Below are 22,155 nucleotides of genomic sequence, written 5' to 3'. Positions count from 1 at the left end.
TTTGTTTTTAAATCTCAGTATCAGCTTAACATTGAAAAAGTGCTGCGAGAACAGTCATAATTCATATTGGAGTATAAAATCGGTAAAAGAAGTTAACAAGACGTTCAAATTAAAAATACAAGAGACAATCCAAGACAGGGCTGTTAAAAAGACGCTCAGAGCTCAAATCGATGAGCGGCGTACGCCTGATCGATACGCCGTACTACTTGCCTGAATGGATTGCGCGCGCCGCCCGGCTTACGTAATGCGCAGCCAGCACCTGTTGCATTACTACCACCCAGTTATAACCCTGCTATACTAAAAAACCCCGCCCATCCACTACTACGTTTATTTAACACTCGCTCCGAATTTAGGCGGGTAACCAGTGTCAATGCACCGCGGCAACCTTCGGCGCTGCACTCAAGGGTGCATAGTAGTGGCTAGTGGAGGCATGATAATGATCTTCGTTACTGGTATTGAAAGGCTATAATGATTCATTTTTAATGATTTATACCATAATATCAGTGTATTTTTAATAACATACTACTATAACAATACTGTAATTACTATTATACGAAATTTACATTGATTTTATTTTATTAAGAAGTCATTTTACCATTCTCATATTAGATTCATGCTTTTATTTAAAATATATTATTTTGTAAATTATAAATATCATCTAATATAATCTTGTTTTTAATAATGAATAAAAAAATTAAATACATATTATTACATTATATATAAAAATATATATTTTATATATTATAATAAAACAGCATAATATTTGAAGCCACATAAATATTACTAAAAATCAGAATTGCGATTCAACAGGAAAATAATGCTAACATTATTGCCACTATTCCACACGCCATGATTTGTAAAGTATATGTTTTTTAAATATAAATTTTACTTAAATACTAAACTAACGTAGCAAATGTACATACATTGTCTATTTCAAGGGCATTAAACACGCCGTTGTCATGTATTGTGAGCCAGTAATTACACATACCTCAAATATCGTTAATAACGAAATAACATGACATGACAACACAACAACACAACACAATGACAAATTTTCAATAGTTTAGTTACTTGGCTATTTATTTATTAATAGAGATACATATACATTAGGTATACATAAAATGAGTATTTGAAAAAAATAGTAATCACAGTTATGCTTATGTAATTAAAATAATTTATTTCTTATTTTTAACCAACTTCAATATTAAACTATAAAATGACACGAGAGTGCAATACTGCCAACATGCCAGTGCCGTGCTATTACTGGGAAAAACTCGAACCGGAACTTCAAAATCGCCTGTCGAACAGCTACTAGATTCGTAGTAGTTAATTAAATTAAAAACATCATTATACAAACCAGTGTATAACCGTAACAGCCTGTGAATGTCCCACTGCTGGGCTAAAGGCCTCCTCTCCTCTTTTTGAGGAGAAGGTTTGGAGCTTATTCCACCACGCTGCTCCAATGCGGGTTGGTAGAATTCACATGTGGCAGAATTTCAGTGAAATTAGACACATGCAGGTTTCCTCACGATGTTTTCCTTCACCGTAAAGCACGAGATGAATTATAATCACAAATTAAGCACATGAAAATTCAGTGGTGCTTGCCCGGGTTTGAACCCACGATCATCGGTTAAGATTCACGCGTTCTTACCACAGGGCCAACTCGGCTTTTTTCGGCCAACCAGTGTATATCATTTTTTATTTAACTCAATGAAATGCTTTAAAGAATATTAGCCATATCTATGTTTATATATAAAAGAATAATTGAATGACATAACAACGCACAGCCCAAACTGCTAGAGCTAGTAACATAAAAATTTGTTCATTCCTTTTACAGAGTGGATTAGCGCTGAGGAATAAGGAATTTCAAAAGGTTAAATTTTAATGTAAATCTAAAAGTATTAAAGGAGGTGAAAGTTTGTATAAAAACCTTTTATTTAAAAAAAAGTGCTATGGAAATTGTTATTCCGCAATTCCGAATTATGATGCAAGCGAAGCCGCGCGTAAACCGCTAGTTAAATATAAACTCGTTTGCTCCAAAAAGTGACGCAACGCTGCGAAGAAATTCTCTTAAGACGTCTCAGGTCTTTCAATGGTCTTTACTCGGGTACTTGTGTGTTTTGCACAGTTGTATAGCGTGTGTATGAAATTATACGAGGGGGAACGAAGCCTCGTCAAGGCTACACCGTCTAGACGTGCGGCTGTAAGTCATTATTACTACATCTGCTGCATACAGTTTATATTGACGACGAAATTGAAAATGGTAACGACAAATAGATAAGTGAGCTACAATTGCCCTCTCCCACGGATATTGTTTCGATCTTCGCTTTGAATATGTCTTGTTTACGATCATGTCATGCACAAAGCGACCTTTGATTCGAAGTTTCAGAAATTTCGTGTAATGAAAATTGTTATTGTCTGTATGTTATAATCCTTCAAGATTAAGGTAAAATATCTTGAGACAAATGTTCTTAATTTTTTACAAGTTTTTATTTTACTGCAGTCTGTATGGGTCCAATTATCAATTCAATTTTAAACCAGTTCCACTAAATCGATTAAGCTGATATTTTTTATCTGGTTTCTGTGCTGGTGACAATACAATTTATTTATCCATTTTATTCGTATATGGATTATTTTTTATCTTTAAAAATAATGAGTAGATGTCACGGAATAAAACATGCATTTGTATATAGCTTAAATTTATATGTTATACTTTATCGGTTATACAAATAAATCTTTGTTTAGAAGAAAATTTGCTAAACAGCTAACACCGTTTATAAGGAAGGCTGTTAATAATAAATATTAATATTCCTATAACTCTCTCTACGATATCCAAATTATGAATTTTCATCAACTTTGATCAATAACCAATATACAAACATCGGGTCATTTTAATATTAACGATAACATAGCTGTCGTGTTCCACTTTTACTGAATAATTTGAAAAGATCATATATTCAATATAGGAGTGAACTGATAAAAAAATGAATAGAAATTCCTTGACATAATAAACAAGGTTCCAGCCGTCTAGACAGGCGCCGGCACTAACCATTAGAAGGCATCTGACACGCTGACGTACTGGATTGTCCTTCAATAAGGAACCTTTGAAGCGTATTATTTGGGTGACTTTTTACCCTTTTTTGTATTCGTATACTCACTTATTATATTTATTGGCTACTGTAAAACTATCTATCTTCTTTACGTTCTTTATTTACTGTCATCTCATAAACTGCTTTTATAACATTGTTTGTGACATAGATTCTACTGACATAAATCGTAGAGGACTTCGCCCGTCGTGCTATGGATACTTTAAGGCTATTTTCACACATTAATGAATTATTGTCCTCCTTTTCATTGAATAACATAAAAATCCGTATAGGTTTTTTAAAATCGTTTTGTAATAATTGTCTTTTGTATTTCGTCAATTTTAAGATTATAAATTGTTATCCTATGTGATCTTATTTTAGTACTAACTTATAACTGTACAACCATTTCTGTAACGATGTTGATATGTTATGTATATTTAAATAGACATTCTTAATAAGATTCTATGAACTGAAATAATATTATATTCACGATTGCGTGAACACATCAAATTTCCGTAGTAACCTGGCATCTTATGGCATGTTACGCTTTTCAAAGTAATTCGAGTGTAATGCTTACAAGGAGGCATGTTAGTTTTGGTAATACTAACATTAATATTAGGTCAATGTCAAGGTAAAACGTTACTTTCGGTAAACATATAGGTAGATTGAAAATTGTTGTATGGAAAATTCGTGAAAATAGTTTGTTTTGTTTTACATTACTATAATCGAAATTTTTATTTGAATTTTTATTTACGAATAGTACATGCCCCGTCGATGTAGTGACTAGATAAGGCCGTAGAACACGAGGGTGTGGGTTTATATCTGGCTACAATTCACTAAACAAGAAGCTATTGGGCTTTTCTGTCGATAAATTATCAGGAAAGCCTCGACTAAGAAAATTGGAAATGTTACATTTCCATGACTCGGAAAACTCATAAATCTTTTCGTCCTGCGCCTGATGGCTCTTTGTTCGATTTGTGTCGAATTTCCGTCCCATATGATTATGTAAGCGGAAGAGAATGCACTTGTATTTACGCACAAAATTGTGCGCAATAATATCTCCTGCGTAGGTGGCTAATCTTAGACATTAGCTGCCGTATCAGTACGCATAAAAATACTACAATTAAAAGTATCCATTGTATCACGATAATTGCTTGTTTTTTTAATTCCTATGCTAGAATCGATTTTTAAGATTATTACAGAGAGTATATAAGTTTTCTACTTATAACAAAATTACTCTTCCGAACAAAATCGAAACTGAACTACGCTTTTAAATCCGTTAAAGTTCAAGTTGCAATTCGTATCAAAATTCAGATCAGGCTACCTGTAACTTTGATTTTATATAACATTTGTAGTTGAACAAACATTTTTTTTTTCGTATAGATATAGGACAGACTGGTAAGTGATCTACTTACTATCCACAAAGAGATCGGCACTAAGAAATATTAACCATCCTTCATATCATTAATGGGCTATTGAACATGGAACCTATGATGTCTTATCCTCAGTACCTGTGGTACAACAACAATGTATGTATGTAAATATTGCTGTTTGGCTGTAAATGTGACGAGTGGATAGAACATATCCAGACGGGCTTTCACAAAGCTGTACCAATAAGTTAAGTTTTAAAATTAGTCTACTTTAACATAAAATTGTAGGCAAACGTAAATATCTCATACACAAAAAATTAATGAGGGGATAAAGATGCTAAATACTCTAGTATCCTGTTTTCTGACCGGATATTCTATTAATCAGAAAGCTTAAGTCAGATGCAGTGAATAAATATGTTTGAAACGCTTGATTTAATTATGGTTAGATCCAATCTGTTTTATATTTTAGTATGCAGACGAGTCTCAAACCATTTTCTGACACTGACAATGTCAAAAAAATAAGTCTTGGTGCTAGGACTTTGTACAAGCCCTTCTGGGTAAGTAGCACATATTTATCACATATTTTACCGCCAAACAGTTATATTTATAATACTTAATATCGTTGCTTGTTGGTTTGAAGAGTGACGAAGCCAGTATAACTGCAAGCACAAGAAACATAAAATCTGAGTTCCCAAAGTTGGAGAAGCATCGGCGACGTAAAGACTGGTTAATTTTTCTTCTATATCACCGCCTATGGTCATATGGTGACAATTTACCATCATGTGGCACATTTGTCAGTCTGCTTACCAATTATCAATGATATACATATTCTATATAAACTGTGTTTCATAATAGCACAATAATTAAACACGTATACTTATAATGATATTTAAAAAATTGGCATAATTAAGCGTTTTAAATTAAATCTTAACGATTTTCCCACCACTGTGAAGGATCATCAAATTCATACAAAAACATAAATGCTATACGTAAGTAAACATACTTTATGCGCGGGTATATATTTAAATATGTTCACTTTTTCTCAATACAGAACTCCTTTTTTGAATTTGTGTAATAAAAGCATTACATTAAATCATAATAAATCAAATATTACACATTATTTTATTGTTTCACTGAAAAATAATAAACATTTTAACAACAGTTTTATTGTTTGACATGCAAAAGGAATTGCGCATTTTAGCATTTATGACGTGATTAATTTTAAGCCAAGTTATGAGTTTAGAGCTGACATAAACTATTATGGCATGAAACGGCAAGGTACGGTGCTGGCTGCCGGCGCGTAGCCTGGGTTGTTTTCTAAAGAGGAAAAGGTAATGTAGGTTACATTAGAGTTGAGATAAGCATTCGCTTTACCTACTCATTAGAGAGAACGCTTTGCAATGCTGTGAGAACTTTTTGTTTTGCATTTGAAAATAAAAATGAACGAGATTCTTCTATTTTATGCAAAACTAGCTAATGATAAGCGGTGCAAAGACTCTTTAATTTTGTAAGCCATTATCCGATATGACTCGCCTGTTACCTAATGTATTATAGATAGCTGGCGAGTTGATGGTACTATGCTTCACCTTGAAGTGTAAATAACAAGTATACAGAGTTTCAACTCATCTGGATGCGTGAAAGCCTAGAATATAACGTAAGCCTGTATTATTTTTTATATAAGATAAGATGAACACCTTTTCGATTTATGTTTACATATAAATACCTTTTCCTCAAAAAGGGAGATGTGGCCTTTAGCCCAGCAACGGGACATTAACAGGCTGTTACGGACGTATTACGGATAATTACCTAGTGTTTAGTGGTGCTTTCTATTTTTAATATATAAATATTATTATAATACTACCCCCATTCGTAACATGTCACTAATGTTTAACCTATGTCGACTTATTTCTTCCGTTTTTCTAATAATAAAATTGTGGAGTATATACAATTCATGATGATTATAATTTTGATTAACGCTATTTTCTACTCGGAAGTTTTTATTTCCAGGAAGCCTTAAAATCTATGCATTAGAACTATTGACTATACAAGTTTTATGGCCTTATGAAAACAACTTCTTCAATGATATGGATATTGTGCCTGTTGTCCATAATCTCTTCTGTAGTCGACAATTTGTGCACTATTCGATAAAAAGTGCCCAAAAAATTGTCTTTTCTGTCACACCGATGACAATATACGAAAGTTTTACGTTTGACCTTTTACCTAAATATACAGTAGGGTAGTATATAGCTAGGAAAAAATATACCGTTTATTTTTTTAAATTATAATAACTAATATAAAAATCTATTTAGAATAGTAAAAATCTATTTAGTATACGAATCGAAAATTTCGACCTTGTCTCGCGCTTGAGTTGCTTTGCCATATTATTACGCTGTGTATTGGAGAAACTGCATCGCTGAAGCTTCTAATACGATGTATATGCATCGTATCGTATTCGATCAATATCTGATCCCTAACATACGCGATAGGGTAAAGATACAATTCCAGATGCAAAACCAATTTTGAGTAGATTTCTAAATTTAATAATATATAATAATTAAAGCCGAGATGGCCCAGTGGTAAGAACGCGTGAATCTTAACCGATGATCGTGGGTCAAACCCGGGCAAGCACCACTGAATTTTCATGTGCTTAATTTGTGATTATGATTTATCTCGTGCTTCACGGTGAGGGAAAACATCGTGAAGAAACCTGCATGTGTCTAATTTCACTGAAATTCTGCCACATGTGTATTCCACCAACCCGCACTGAAGTAGCGTGGTGGAATAAGCTACAGACCTTCTCCTCAAAAAAAGGGAGAGGAAGCCTTTAGCCTAGCAGTGGGACATTCACAGGCTGTTACTTTATAATATTAATGAAAACATAAAGTAGACAATACAACTGTTATTCTTTTAGCGACTAGAGCAGCTCTTTTAAAGAAAATTAAATTTTTATTTGTTTTAATTATCGAATTTTATATTGCATGGAATGAAATTTTGGGGTTAATATCCAGTAAAATATTTCTCAACATACTCCTAAACATATGTATGCACATCAAAATATTTATCTTTTTTTTAAAAAATACAAAATTACCATTGCAACGGTTTTCAAAATTGTCATAATTTGGCTTTCGAAAATTGATCACATTTACAAAAACTGTGTACATTTTATTCTATAACGTGGATGCTTTTTTGTACAGAACTGTACATTACATTTTATAAAATATTTTAATTCAAAAGTGTTCAAAGACCTACATCACAATTAAAAAAACATTAAAATATTTATATTGTCAACATTCTACGAACTTACAATTTAAAACTAATAACCTTACTTTCTGGGAATACCATATTTATTACACATCTAAAACAGTGTGAGTCAGCGAACCGCAATCGCAATTTCGCATTGTTTCTAGTTAAGAGACGAGGCAACCCTTCATGCAGGTTTAATTGAAAAATAATTTTCAAATTATAATTAAAATGTAGTGAACTAGGCATCACTTTGTGACGATTTTTACCATGATAGCCTTAAATATCATAACGATACTACTCGTTTGTTGTGTATTTTTTCGGTTTTACACAAAAACACACGAATATAGTCGACATGGATTTTGAGTTTACGTTTTGTATAATGTTTGAATACTGAATATTTCACGAAGTAGAAATTATATCCGTATAGTCAGAGGCTAACTCACATATTTACAATTTGTAGAAATTGTAACAGAACAAAACCTTTAACCTTAACAGAGTAATAATCCTAATACATAATTTTCTATAATTTACAGTGCCTCGAACCCTTACCCGGATTGATTTCAGTTCAGTTTTAGATGTACAATAAATTGAGTAAAGAATACCTTCAATGTAGTTGATTCATATCCAGAAAGCACATAGCGTCGTCCGTATTATATAAAAATATTCATATTTACTCATGGTACTGAATGGTACGCTTACGTTTAGTTCATGTTTCCTTTCAGGTCTAATGTAACGACAATTGTAGCTTGAGCTTTCTTTATCCAAAATCAAATCTCTATTCGTCGAAAATTTCAAGCTAAAATTAATCTTATTGCGATATGAATGGTCCTAAGTCGCGTGATTTCAATTAATGTGTTTTTACTACTGGTTGTATGTTGTAAAATACATAAGAAAAAGCTACAAATTAGAGTACTATAGTTAATTATTCGTGATTAATGAATCATATTTCCGGCAATAAATATATAGAACGTAATAAATATACTTAACAGGATCATTCATAAAAACTTAAGATAACTCCAAGGTAGAGGATCTACTTAGTAGTTTTGATTCCGAATACAATAATATAAACATAGATATTAAACTATATTGAGGCTTAGAACGTCTTTAGTTATCTTTTTTTTAATAAAGCGTAATTTAAAAAATAAATTTAAACAAATTACATATATTATCCCGATGAAGAACGTTACATGTCTTACAAGTTACAAACTTAAGTCATATCGCATTTAAGGCGGTCGCCAAAAAGCACTTTGGGTGCGTCACGTGACCGCCATTAACAACTTCATACATTAATATTAGACTTAAGGTATTTCCTACAGGAAACGAGAAGGCCACTACCTTTAAAGAGTTTTTGAAACGATTCAAAATGCTTTCATTAAATGAAATTATAAAATCGAACACATGATTCAGCAGATATATACAAATTTAACAATATTAGAAGCTAGTTTAGAAGTAATAATTAATAATGATTTATTTAATTTCTTAATAATATTTCAAAATGAAAGGCGTACAACGTTTAACTTTTCTCGTGTATTGCCGACTTGTACGCATTTTTGTTTTATTTTTCTAATTTCTCAAATGAGTTAATTATAGCAAGTATTAATATCTTATATCTAAATTTTTATTTTATATAGCATAAGATTTTCTGTGATCTAATATTAGACCCTATCTCTAGATCTAATATTAGATTTTCTGTGATCTAATATTAACTACCCGTCCGATATGAAAAAATATTTTTAAATTAGATAGTTCATTTATTGAAGTATATAAATACTTATGAGCTACGATAAACCATTTAGTATCAATAACCGTCTACTAACAATGCAAATTGTATCAAATAGGTATGTATCATCAAAAATTAAAACAAAACGAAAAACAATATTTAATTATTTTTTAATAAATTTTCATTACATTTCGCGGTTAAAGAACGAACGTATTATGTTTCTGACACAAGCTCGAAAACGTTTTCAAACGAGAGTAATTTTTCAGTGTACAATAAATTTCGTTGCCAATTTTATCTAGGCAATTAATTTAAAATTTAATTAAAAAAAGCATTAACAAATAATATAAATAAGGTACTCAAGACAAGATTATATATGTATATATGTATATGATTAAAAATGGTAGTGTTTGGTATTTTCGAGCAGAATATAAATTATATTTTTTTAAAGTATGTTATTGCATTGGTGGAATAAAGTAGCTACTGAGCTTCTTGCCGGCTTTTATATTATATAAACAATTAAAATGGGCATGTCTACTATGTACTGGTTGTAGCATACTTGAATAAAGTATATTTTCGCGGTTTCTACCCCTATGAGAAGGGGTAGGACAAGCTTTAGAAAAGGCTTATCTAACGCTGAGATGTTTTTTTTAAACCGGACTTTGGAGCTCCTTAGATCATTGCGGTCAAATAAACAAACACTTCAATTTATCGAACGCAAAAATAATTATTGAAATCATTCTTGAGATTAACGCATTCAATCATACAAACTGTCCATACATGTATATGATTAAGACATTAAGATATTATATTATTGGCTTTACATATAAATGTTGCTTAAGGTGGTGATTGCTCAAAAAAAAGCGATGTCTTCGTCTTTCGAATGTCAAATCAATAATGACAGAAAGAGATAAATCAGCGTTTAACTATACACCCGCTAAACTACTTTTATAAGTCCCTAAAAGCTTTGTGCGTGATGTTCTGTAAGCATTCCGAAGTGAAATCTTTATTTCTAACTGCGATGAAAATTTTCTAACTCTCCGATCTCCTAATAACTTCCTGTCAATCTCTGACATCCTCTCGGAAAATGGTTGTTCAAATAGATTTGCGATGCAAAATCAACTTAATTGTGTAGTAAATAAAGTACCATTTGCGATGTAGACTGTCGTAGCTCATTAGGGCCGCCTACAGCGTCGGTTCGAGACGTCAGTCCCGCCTACTTAAAGTTTCCTTGCCTTAATGAAAATCGCTGGTCCACGTCCAAAACACTTTTAATCGATTTTAAATTGACACTGTGGAAAATATTTAAGCGTCACATGACTAATAAACTGCATCACCACAAAAAGAAAACTGTACACTAAGAACGTTGACAGAAGTTTGTGACAAAAGTTTATGTATAGTATATATTACCTTGTTGCCACCAAAATTTGATAATTTATTATTTTTAGTGATTCTTCATTCAAAATTCTTCATTTTAAATAGTTTCCAATAAAAGTTGCTAATTACTTCAATGATTAGCACATAGCAGTAGGAATACCATCGACTATTTTTATATTACAATATTTAAGAAGTTTTTTGCCAGTTGCCAATCATAAAATACATTGGCACTATAAGAGCCATAAACAATTTGAAACATCATTATCTCTTTTACAACTTTTAAAATTATACTGGCTTACCCGACCTATAATATTCAATTTAAGCAAGCTATTTTATTGATGCTTTTAATTGTATATTTATGTATATACTAGTAAGGTATATAATTTAAAACATAAGTTTATGATTTTATTATCCTATGCAAAGAATGATTTGGAATTTATATGTTACTGCTTCGAATTCAAACTTAAGATCATTCAATTTCAGTACTAGCATTGATATACAATACGCAGTTTCTTATCCTAGTTTAATAATTCGTTATCTATAATTGAAATAATAAATCACGCTGGCGTAGGCCGCCATTAAATTACTACGTAATTGCAGGATAAACGAAACGCTGACATTTAGCGCTGTCATCTTCATTATAAACTCTTGGTATCCTTAGAAAATTGACCTCGAAGCGCGTACTCTTATATAAATTTTATCGATCATAATTTTTCTTAATTTTGGTATGACAAGTAAAGATGAATATAAGATATGTATTTTCGATTTTACAGACAAGCAATAATAACAATTATAGTCTTATTATCTTTGTAAACTCTACTTAGGTACAGTCAATATTCACCGTTAAAATTTTTACCAAAACATACATAGACAATGGGACCCGCAGATAAATTCAAGTTCAAATTGAGTTATGCTATATAGAAGCATATAGCGATAGACAAAAGAAAAACTAACTCTAGTTCGGAAAAAAACTCCCGAGAAGATTCATATTAACAAGCAAGTTTTCACAAAACTTAAAATAAATAACAGCACGAATAGCTTTGCAATTGCAGTACTAATTAACGCTTGAACATCTAGTTTATTGACAATGATAATCTTTATTTCAGTTTTCACTTAAGATACAATAAATGTTTGAGATCTCCCAGTAGGAATTAAATATCCGTGTCAGGAGATCTTCCATAGTAAATACATATAATACATAATACATGCAGCTCTTAATATAATAATAAAACACGACTATTGGGAAAAAATAAGAATAAGAGTAATAATAAAAAATATATATGTGCGTTTATGTGTATAGAAGTGTGGCCTTAATATAATATTTACGTTTCAATTAATTGAAAATAATTATAATACTAATATATAGCAAACTATAATCCTTTGATACACTAAATACTTAAATTAAAAAAAACAAGTTAGTTTTATCTAAACCCGAGTGACGACAGACCGCAAAGACCACAGACAAGTTAATTAGTTCTTGCATAAAATACGAATACACTTACATAATTAAAAGAATATTCATTATTTTTTTTACATGAAAAATGACATAAATACAAACCTTATAATTTTATTCACGAGTAAAAAGTGTTAAAGAGAAAAGAGTCACGAAAAACGTTTCTGCTTGGAAACGAGATATTAAAAGATATTTCCGACTTAAGTGTTTATCTTCCGTTATGAGGGTAGAAGGAAAAACGATTGACGTCAGTTTGAATTTTTAAATACTCTTCAAAGCGATGTTTTGAGTTTTTCCATTACCAGAATTGAGATGCAAATGCATTAATAATAATCTAAAGTTGAAACGAAATTTTCAAGGATTTCATCTCGTTTACTAAATATTTATTTAGATGATCTACTATTTTTAAAACCTATCATATTTTAAGATAAAATTTTGCCTAAACTAGGTGAATTTAATTTTCTGAGATAGCTTAGTAGTTTAAATTTGAAATTTAACCTGAGATTGCGGGTTCAAACATGGCAAAAACCACAGTTTTTCTTATGTGCTTTATTTGTGTTTGTAATACATATCATGCTCAGCAGGAAAGAGTAACGTGCTACAGGATAGCACACGAGTCCTTACCAAATAGAAATCTACCTTTCGAATATCCACCAACAAGAATTATAGACGCGTTGTAGAATAAGCTTAATCAAAAAAATTAACATCAAAATAAAATCTTATTACAAATCTTTAGCGATTGTTTATAAAGTCATGCACTGAATGATCGTACGATTAAATTACATACGTAAATATTAAAGTAGAGAAAAAGTTATGAGCCTTAAATTCACAAATATAAATATACATTTGACTAAAGTCCGTAACATAGGCTATATATAATAAGTATAGATAAGTAAGATCGAAAATCAATAGTCCAATCCCATCTTCAAATCCGTTACGGAATGTTAATAACACAAAGTGACACACCCAAACGCCCAAACGCTTCATATAAGCCGAGCAGGTACAGACTACGTACACAGCGAGATAAAACAAAATGCTCATCTTAGTATGGACCCACACCCCTCTCCCGATTGCCTCCTTTTACCTTTCTCTGTGCAATGCCTAATGAGAAGCGTAGACCTAAAATTTGGCGCCAACTCGAACTGTAAAGAGCACTAGAGTGAAGAGCGAACGATTCAAAACTGGAGCACCCGAACCTTCTAAGAATGAAACTCTATCATCAAAGCGATAAAGCGCTTTTGGACATGAATATAATATATAACATTTTTAAGCGAAGCTAAGGAATAGCGGCAAAAAAAAACTATTATGCTCTTACGTTGAAATATATTATTTAAATTTTTAAGCTCCTACTAATAATTATTTAAGCCAGAAGTTTTGATATTAAAACCCATTAAGCCTTATCAATGAATCAAATCAATGACCTTTACAACATAAAAATACATACAATTCTATGCAATTATTAGGTCATTAGCATCGAATACAAACAATGTTCAAAATATTATTACTCTTTTTGGTAAAGCGAACGTTTTGATCGAACGGACGTTGTGATTGTTTTTTTTTTCTTAATGTTTTTTTTTTACTTTTAATAAATTCAATATATTATAACTTTTATTTAATCACTTTTAAGTACTGAAAATTTTGATCTGAATATGATTAGCCTTACTAATATTATTAATTTGAAAGTGAGTTTGTTCGTTTATTTGTTAGCTAGATTCAAATAGAAAAAGATATAGGATAATTAACCGATCCCCCCACAAACGGGGATAAAATCGTAGGCGGAAGCTACTATTAAATATTAATGACGGTAACACTCTCTCTTTACTCTTTTATCTACCCCAGGTGATCATAATTTTAATGATTACAAGCGTTCAGAGTTTTGTGTATATTATTAAAGTTAAATAATTATAATTTACTATATACTTTTTTAGAAGGTTGTGATCTATCTTACTCACTTTAGACGCCTGGAGCTCACAGCATTATACAATAGTTAAATGTCACAAAAAGATAGTGTCATCGTTAAACAGCTATAACTAGCGTAAGTCAATTGGAAGCCATAAATTTATCGTAAAAAAAGATTGAAGATATTCAAACTTATCATGGCCTTAATAGCAAGCAATAATAAATATATATAATAATTTGTTTTAAAATTACCAATCAATGCTCGTAGCTCGCCGCTACGGTATTTTTGTAGCTTTCTACGAAAAATTCTTAATATTTCAATAAAACTAATTTACGTTCTTACCATATTAAATTTTAATCTATTAATTGTTTATCTCATGTGATACATAGAAATGATAAACTATATAGTGATTGATTTTATGTAAATTCCCTATATATATTATATAATATTAAACTTCATATCGATGATTTCGCAATTCATATGTGATGATCGATCAATAAGATCAAAGCCTTTGGTTTTAATGTATATCATTAAAATTAACATATTACGTATACGTACGTAATATGTTTATTACTGGTACGTTTTTAATTAGTATAATAAAAAAAAGAAGATTCCCATAGTTTGATTAAGTCGAACTAGGTAAAACACAATGACAAGACAAGACAAAACAGTTATATTGCTTTAAGGGATTTTAATTTTATAGATAACGATCAATTAAAATCTAGTTGCGTGCATATACTAGTAAGTATGTACAACAAACAGCTATGGAAACTTGTAATGAGAATGGAAGTAAGTGCTCCGCGGCTCTGCGGTTTCTCTACACGTCTCGAAACTTAGACATGTAGTTTTCGTCAACTTTAACTTAACCGCTAAACATTTAATATGCGTTTATTAAGATTTATATTATTTACTTGTGTTCACATTGTTAAAACCGAGATAGCATAGTAGCATGAACACTTGTATTTAAAGCAAAAGTCGCGAGCTTAAATCTGAATAAACACGAATAAATATCAAATATTAAATGTTTACTCTATTACAATTCTACTCATGCGTGATAGTAAGAAAAAGTGTTTTCAAGCCTGAAATTCTATCTTTGCAAGCATTTTCAATTATATATTAAAATATTACATATATCGGCTGGATTGGAAGTTAAAATTAAAGTGGCCTTTCAAATAAAAATTTGGCATAATCTTCTCTTAAAATATATATTTCTAATACATTAAATCATGCATCGATGTAAGTCAAGATATTACCTTTTATATTAAGATTTTTTAACTATATTTATAATTATATATTACTAGATATAAAAACGTTAACTTTCTTTCGCAGGTTCTTTTTATATCTGTATTATTTTTTGCGAACCGACGGTAGATTTGTAACAATCAATAAAAATGTCTATTCCCATATATTTCTATATTGAACAAAGATTTCTGTCTTTAACATTTTATCCATTCATAAACAGCTAATTATATACACGGTGACACGGATCTTCTTAGCAATCATGCTTCTATTCTTTGTAAGAAATGTTTTATAAGAATATAAACCGACTAGACGTAAAAGTCATTGTTTTATTCTACTGAATAGAGATGGTAGAAAACTACGCAGTAGTTACCGCCCCGCACGATTTTATCGCTAAGCTGCATAAAATGCTACGTTCCGACATGAATAGTGAGAAAACCAGCGTTCTCTAGGCGCAAAGAACATACCACCTTAGTTCTTACTGTAACGGCAAAGCACTGACAAAATGATTGTTAAACGACCTTATATACTTAAAGCATAACTTCAACAACACTCTTGAAACTAAAAGCAGACTTACCTTAAGTTAATATCTATTCAATGATATTCATTTTAAGACTTTTTCATTAAAATATTATACGAATTTCACGAAGAAACAAGACCTTCTGACAATTTTTGTTGTAGAAGACCCTTTCATCTTTTGTATGGAACAAACAACTTTAACCTCCTTTGTTGTTTTTAGGACTATGGAATAATAAAAAAACAAGTATTATGAATATATTTTCAAATAATTCTATTGTAATTCGTTGTAAACCAAATTTATTTAAATAAGAATATTTTGTCTTGTTCATAAAAAAATCCATTCTTTTCGACATTTTCGATACTTAGTTTCATTTTATTTTATAATAATGTGAATATAAATATAATATGTACAAGTCAATGTGCTTAGTTTTGCAAAGTCAGCGAAACGTCCCCACTCACCATCTTGAACTTCTTACAAGCCTTAGGAACATGTAAATTGTCACTTAATGCACAATTTAAGGCAAACTAGGTCGCCTGTTATTTATAACCTTTTAGCATCGAGCTGTAAATATAAATTCCTTCTATACATACATATATTATTTTTTCATAATTTATATATACCAATAATCTTAAGTACAGTGTTTTCGTTATTTAAATTCCGCGAAATAGCTAAATGCTTACTACTATATCGATCTATTTAACGTCAATTTAAACGTTAAATACAGTGCACATTTAATACCCGTATCGACTTTGTTTATGATATAACCATACATAATGGCAGCACTTCACCACTAGACCTAAGTATATCTATAACATTAAACGCCGACTACGACCTTTCAGTGCACTTTATTACATTTCAAAGTGTCTATCTGAACAAAATCTTTTATATGATGTTGTCATAGAGTACATTGAATGACGTCAGACGTGGGCGAAAGCTTAATTTAATGCGCGGCGTGCGAGCTATCTGTGATTTAGAAAATCCATGGGTTCATTTTCAGTAAAGCGATTAACATGTTTTATGAATGATACTCTTTTAAACTAATTTTCACCTATACGTTGTTTGAATTTGCCTACTGCACTGCTACGTTGATTTTGTGTTTAGCTTGTATGTTTAATATCGATTCGAATGCCAGGTCGGGCCCTCAAAAGTAACTGAGTGATTCTGTCAAGTAACAGTGGAGTTAGGAAGATTCCCTTGTCCTGGAAAACAATTAAAACCGTTGATTCTGTGCCTGATCTTTCTCCGGGGACGTCAGATTGCCGTTAAAAGAGACTATTAACGGCAGGTAAATAGGTAAGATGGTATGTATGTATCTGTGTTTGCGAAAACACCAATGAAATTTCACATTTGGCCCGCGCTATGTATCGAAATTGAGTTTCCACAAAAACCATAATGATGTGCATTAGGCAATACTGTATTAATATTTTTTTATTTTTTATACATAAATATTACTTAACAAATACACAAAAAGGCTTGAGTGTTTTCTAAACATCTTACTGTATTGGATGATTTTACACTTTATTTTTTTAACTAGATTGTGTGTATTTGTTTAAATAATAAATATTTACACTGTGCTTCAAAAGGTTCAAACAAATGAAAATTAAATAAATTACCCTATAAATCATGACTTTCAATTCAATAATCTGTTCGTGACATTAACTATAATTACAGAACAGTTAGTTATATTTATACAAAATGATTTACTAACGGTGAAACTAGTGGAGCCCAGTGTAGGGGATTCTATTTCCCCTCTATCAAATCCACATGTAAGCGATATTGGTTGCATTTTTTATATATAGTTTCTGTGAAGTATCGTCGTTTAAACGTGCTAGCTAAATCACTTTACGTTTTGTTTTAACACGATACATAAAACATAACTCTTGACTAACTTATTTATCCGACGTCGACGGTGAAAGTTAATTTAACCATAACAAAAATTCTGATCATTAAGCGTTATGAAAAATGTAATAAACACAATATTTTTTTTATTATTAATTTATCGATATTTCTTATTGTAAAGAATAAAATATTGCAAAATCTTATGAGGACATGACATTACACTTTGTTAAATAGTTAAATGTTATTTGGCGACTTGAGAAAGCGTATTACACAATTTCTGTACAAAGACCATTCTTTTACTAAATAGTGAAGCCTTAGTTCATAATCGACAGTTAATCTACTTACTCAAGCGTTGGTTTTATTCAACTCTTTTAGAAATTGCTTTAATTTTTACGTATACACGATTTGAATAGATTGAAGCGTAATGCAGGCCAAGACGTACCCGTCTGTAATTGGTCACTTCCGCCAAAAGACATTTTAATAAGGATAAGCAATTATTTCGTTAATGCGTCTCCAACCATGGAATAAACTACATTATGTCCCTAGTGACTTGTGATAACGCTAAGTCGTAAGTATTAAGCCGTTACATATATTTTTTCTGGTTATAGATAGAATAACTATTTAATAAATAGAGATAGTTCACTAGATTGTTACGCTCAAAACCCTATAGTACACTGGTAAAAAAAACTTATTTTAATATAAATAACAATTCATTGAAAATAATAGCAAACTGGCAGGAAAAATTATCGTAGGAACAAAACAATAAGTTATGCTCTGTCTTTAATAACAAAATCAAAATATACTTATTCAAGAAAAAGTCAAGTACTTTTGAATTGTCATTACTTAATATTTTCTATCTCTTTTATATCGATCACATGTGTTTAATAATCATACACAATTGAATTTATTTTTGTGTAAGTATTTTGAGAAATGAATTCCTTTAATGGAACATTTTTAAATGATTTTTAAAAAGAAAAAGAACAAAATTATATATTTTACCGATTCCACGATAGGCAAAAATAAAAGTTCAAATCATGGGTCAATCATACGTTACTAATTCAACAAGCGGGGCCGTGATTACACTCCGATTTCGAGCCTCGATCCACCCCCCCCCTTTCCGTAACTAAGGCACTTTGTTCCGACACGAATGAATTATTATAGTTCAAGGTGTCACTTTTTAAGGTCCTCTACTCGTAAAGGCTTTTATTTTAAGGTAATCCCTATGTGTTAATCCGTATGTGATGTTTCACTTTGGTATTTTGTTGTTAAATTTATTATACCACATCAAATAGTGTATTATCCGTAAAAGAAGATGTATTTTTATTTTACCTATAACGATTACGTATTCGTATAAAAATTGAGACAACTTATATCAGGGGCTTATCTTAATTTTTAATTTTTTACTGTGTCATACCAAATCAAATACTCTTTATAATTATAACCACAGAAATATATATTTCGTGATAAAACATTGACACGCGATACTTCAACTTGTGAGCTTTGAGCAACCACCGAAAACTGAAGATAATTAATAATCATAACCGTGTAAAGTAAGACGTGTAAGCGTAGCTTATTTTTTTATTAAATATCGAAAATTTGGTGGCATGAGTATATAATGACAACAAAAAAGTAATCCTCAATGTTAAATGTTCTTACTACCTTTAATAAAGGTTATTGGAAATGTAATTAGAAATGGTATAACGAAAAATAAATCATTATGTATTTCACTAAAGTTATCCAAGATTAACGTAAATTTATGAAAGCATTTTACAAATAAAGTAGTAAAGTACAATAAACATTTTTGTACAATGTTAGTCTTATATAATTAATGGAAGAATACCATTCTAACCACATTTTAAATTATAAATGGTTCTAACATTCCTCTACTATACAAATAGTAAAAGAATTTTTCATTCTTTTGAAATGAGTTGAATCGATTCAGTTTTTTCATCTTTTGTTGATATAAAAGAAATGAGGGCATATAAGTCATTTAACCGTGACCTACTTTTGTAATATTAAAAAATGTGAGCTAATAAATATATATTACAGTTATACTACTTAAACATAAATAAAACAAATATGTATGATTTTATATTAAACATAATTATAATATTATTACAATACTTATGTATATGGAAGTATTTATAATACCGCGACGCATGAGTAACGTAAATTGTGATAACCATAAAACTTTTCACAATAAGGGTTACAAATTAGTAACTTTATTAATTTTGATTTATTTTCTTATTCATAGTATCGAATAAATAATATTTGTACTAAACTCAGCACTTGAATTCAGTAAGAGAAACATTGCCTTAGTTTTATAACAAATTATAATAAAAAATCAGTAATGTTACATAAAAAAACGTATGAAATGAAATATGTTTTCGTCTTTGCTATATACGATTATGTTGTATATTACTCTAAAAAACGTAACATTAAAGTTTTATTCTAAAGCCTTTAATTATCAACAAAGCACTGGATTTTTCATATATTCATTATAATTTAATTTTACTTCTAAATGAATAAAAATGATAAGTTTCTCAGAGCAGAGCAGAGTGTATTAAAATTACGTTCCGTATAACAAAACATTATTTAAATTTAAAGGGTTCGTAAGTAGGTGAGAGGGCGAATGCGTTCAAAAATAGTTAAGTGTTCCGATATCTCCATCAATGTGATACCATTGACATACATTCTTACCAATTCTTAATAAAACTATAATAACACACTTCATACAAATAATTGTTTTTTATATTAGAATAAAATATGTTCCTAATCAGTATTTTTCGAATATAACCTATAAAATAGGCTTATCTCTAATTATATAACAGAAAATCTACGTTGACATGTCATCATCGTAATACTATCTGTATTTCATGTATAAACACAGTATGAGGCTTTGCTACCCCCATATTACAAAAGATAAAGTAAATTATGATGTGTGCTATTATGTTATAAAATTATACTATCGTGGTAACACATACATACATTATTGTTACTGTAAGAGATGGCAATACATGGTTTAGCGAATATCAACCGTGTTGTCACATTAATAGACCTCTAACGTTGTTTGACTCTACTACATTGTAGCTGAAATCAAATTTTCTTCATTTTATGAGCCGTTTCCTTGGCGCATGTTAATATATCGACAAGATGGCGAAAGATAAGTTCTTTTGATATCAACAACCGCCCTTCCACGATTAAGACTAATGAAATAATTTTTATTATTATGTTTATTTATTACATTTTATAACTTTTTGTATCGCTGTATAGTTTAATTTGATATGACTAATTATCGCTATTTTATTATATAGGTATCGTTTCCTGGCATTCACTAGAAGTGTTAAGCTGTTAAGGAAATACGAACCGCCTTGTAAGTTTATACCAAGTCGATACCAACTCGTAGGTTTTCAGATAAACATGATACTACAATAAACATTTAAATAATGGTATTTGATTACATGGGGCATACAATTGGTCGCTGTGCTTATCGTACTTAAAACTATCGATGTATAGTGATAAGATAAATATAACCTATTTAGCTATGTATATATTCTCGTATATACAATGAAAAGAAAATCTATCACCAGAAACTGGACAACTTTTTAATTTCAGAGTTAAATGCTGTTATCACATAAAACATGAGATACTATCGTAAATGGACATTATGGTGATAGGGAAAAGGTCCAGGATAATTCACGGACTCTAGGAGTTAGTGAGGCCTTAGCAAGCGGGGTCGTCGAACGGCGTCGGCGTCCGGGCCGGGAGGGGCGACGGTTTCGGCGCGCGTTATCGATCGAATCGCATACCTTCCTGCGGCCGCAGCAGAGCATCCTCCGAGCGCGCGACTGTCCGCCCGGCGAAGATTTCAACCTGGTTAGTTTTCGCCACTGCATCGGTACAGGTTAGCGCGGCGCTTGCGGGAGCGGCCGCGGTGACGGCAGCTCGCGCATCGCGGTCGCGGTCACGCCTCGTACGCGGCCGGAGCGCGCGAGCCTTCCTCGCGGAGTGCCCGCCGCACGTCCGCGCCTGCGCCTTCTACACCACCCGACACCCCCACACTTACTCCTCACGATTAATAATTCCGGCTACGCTGCCAGTGCGTATGTGGGTTAGTTTTTTGGCGATCGATGCGATTATTTGGTGTGAGCCGTTTCCGCTAGACCGCGATGCAACCGGACGACCTATTAATCGCTTTCAGACGTCCATTGATAAGAAACTAATTAAATTAATATATATCTACTTGACTATGGACATTAAATACACATAAACAGATATTCAATTTAGTGGGATTAATGTCGTTGGCAATAAAGTATCAATTCAATACGCAAAGTACTACTACGAACTACTACGAAAGCTAATTACTACGTACGTAACCATAAGTAAAACTGACTCTTCCATACAATGAAGG

At 31.2% G+C, this 22,155-nt stretch overlaps 1 protein-coding gene across 1 annotated transcript in view; it reads right to left on the bottom strand.

Moving 5' to 3' along the window:
* The window catches only part of LOC126768615 (rho GTPase-activating protein 100F), a 36,998-nt gene extending 15,294 nt beyond the window's left edge, over positions 1-21,704 (bottom strand). The window contains exon 1 of the mRNA XM_050486808.1: positions 21,554-21,704. Coding sequence (XP_050342765.1) covers positions 21,554-21,640 — 87 coding nt within the window. The 5' untranslated portion in view covers positions 21,641-21,704. The remainder of the gene's footprint in view (positions 1-21,553) is intronic.
* Positions 21,705-22,155: the final 451 nt, after the last annotated feature.

Source organism: Nymphalis io, chromosome 5 (genome assembly GCF_905147045.1).
Source record: "Nymphalis io chromosome 5, ilAglIoxx1.1, whole genome shotgun sequence".
NCBI classification, from domain to species: domain Eukaryota; kingdom Metazoa; phylum Arthropoda; class Insecta; order Lepidoptera; family Nymphalidae; genus Nymphalis; species Nymphalis io.
The sequence above is the reverse complement of the archived record's forward strand: the minus strand, read 5'-3'. Positions and strand labels throughout refer to the sequence as shown.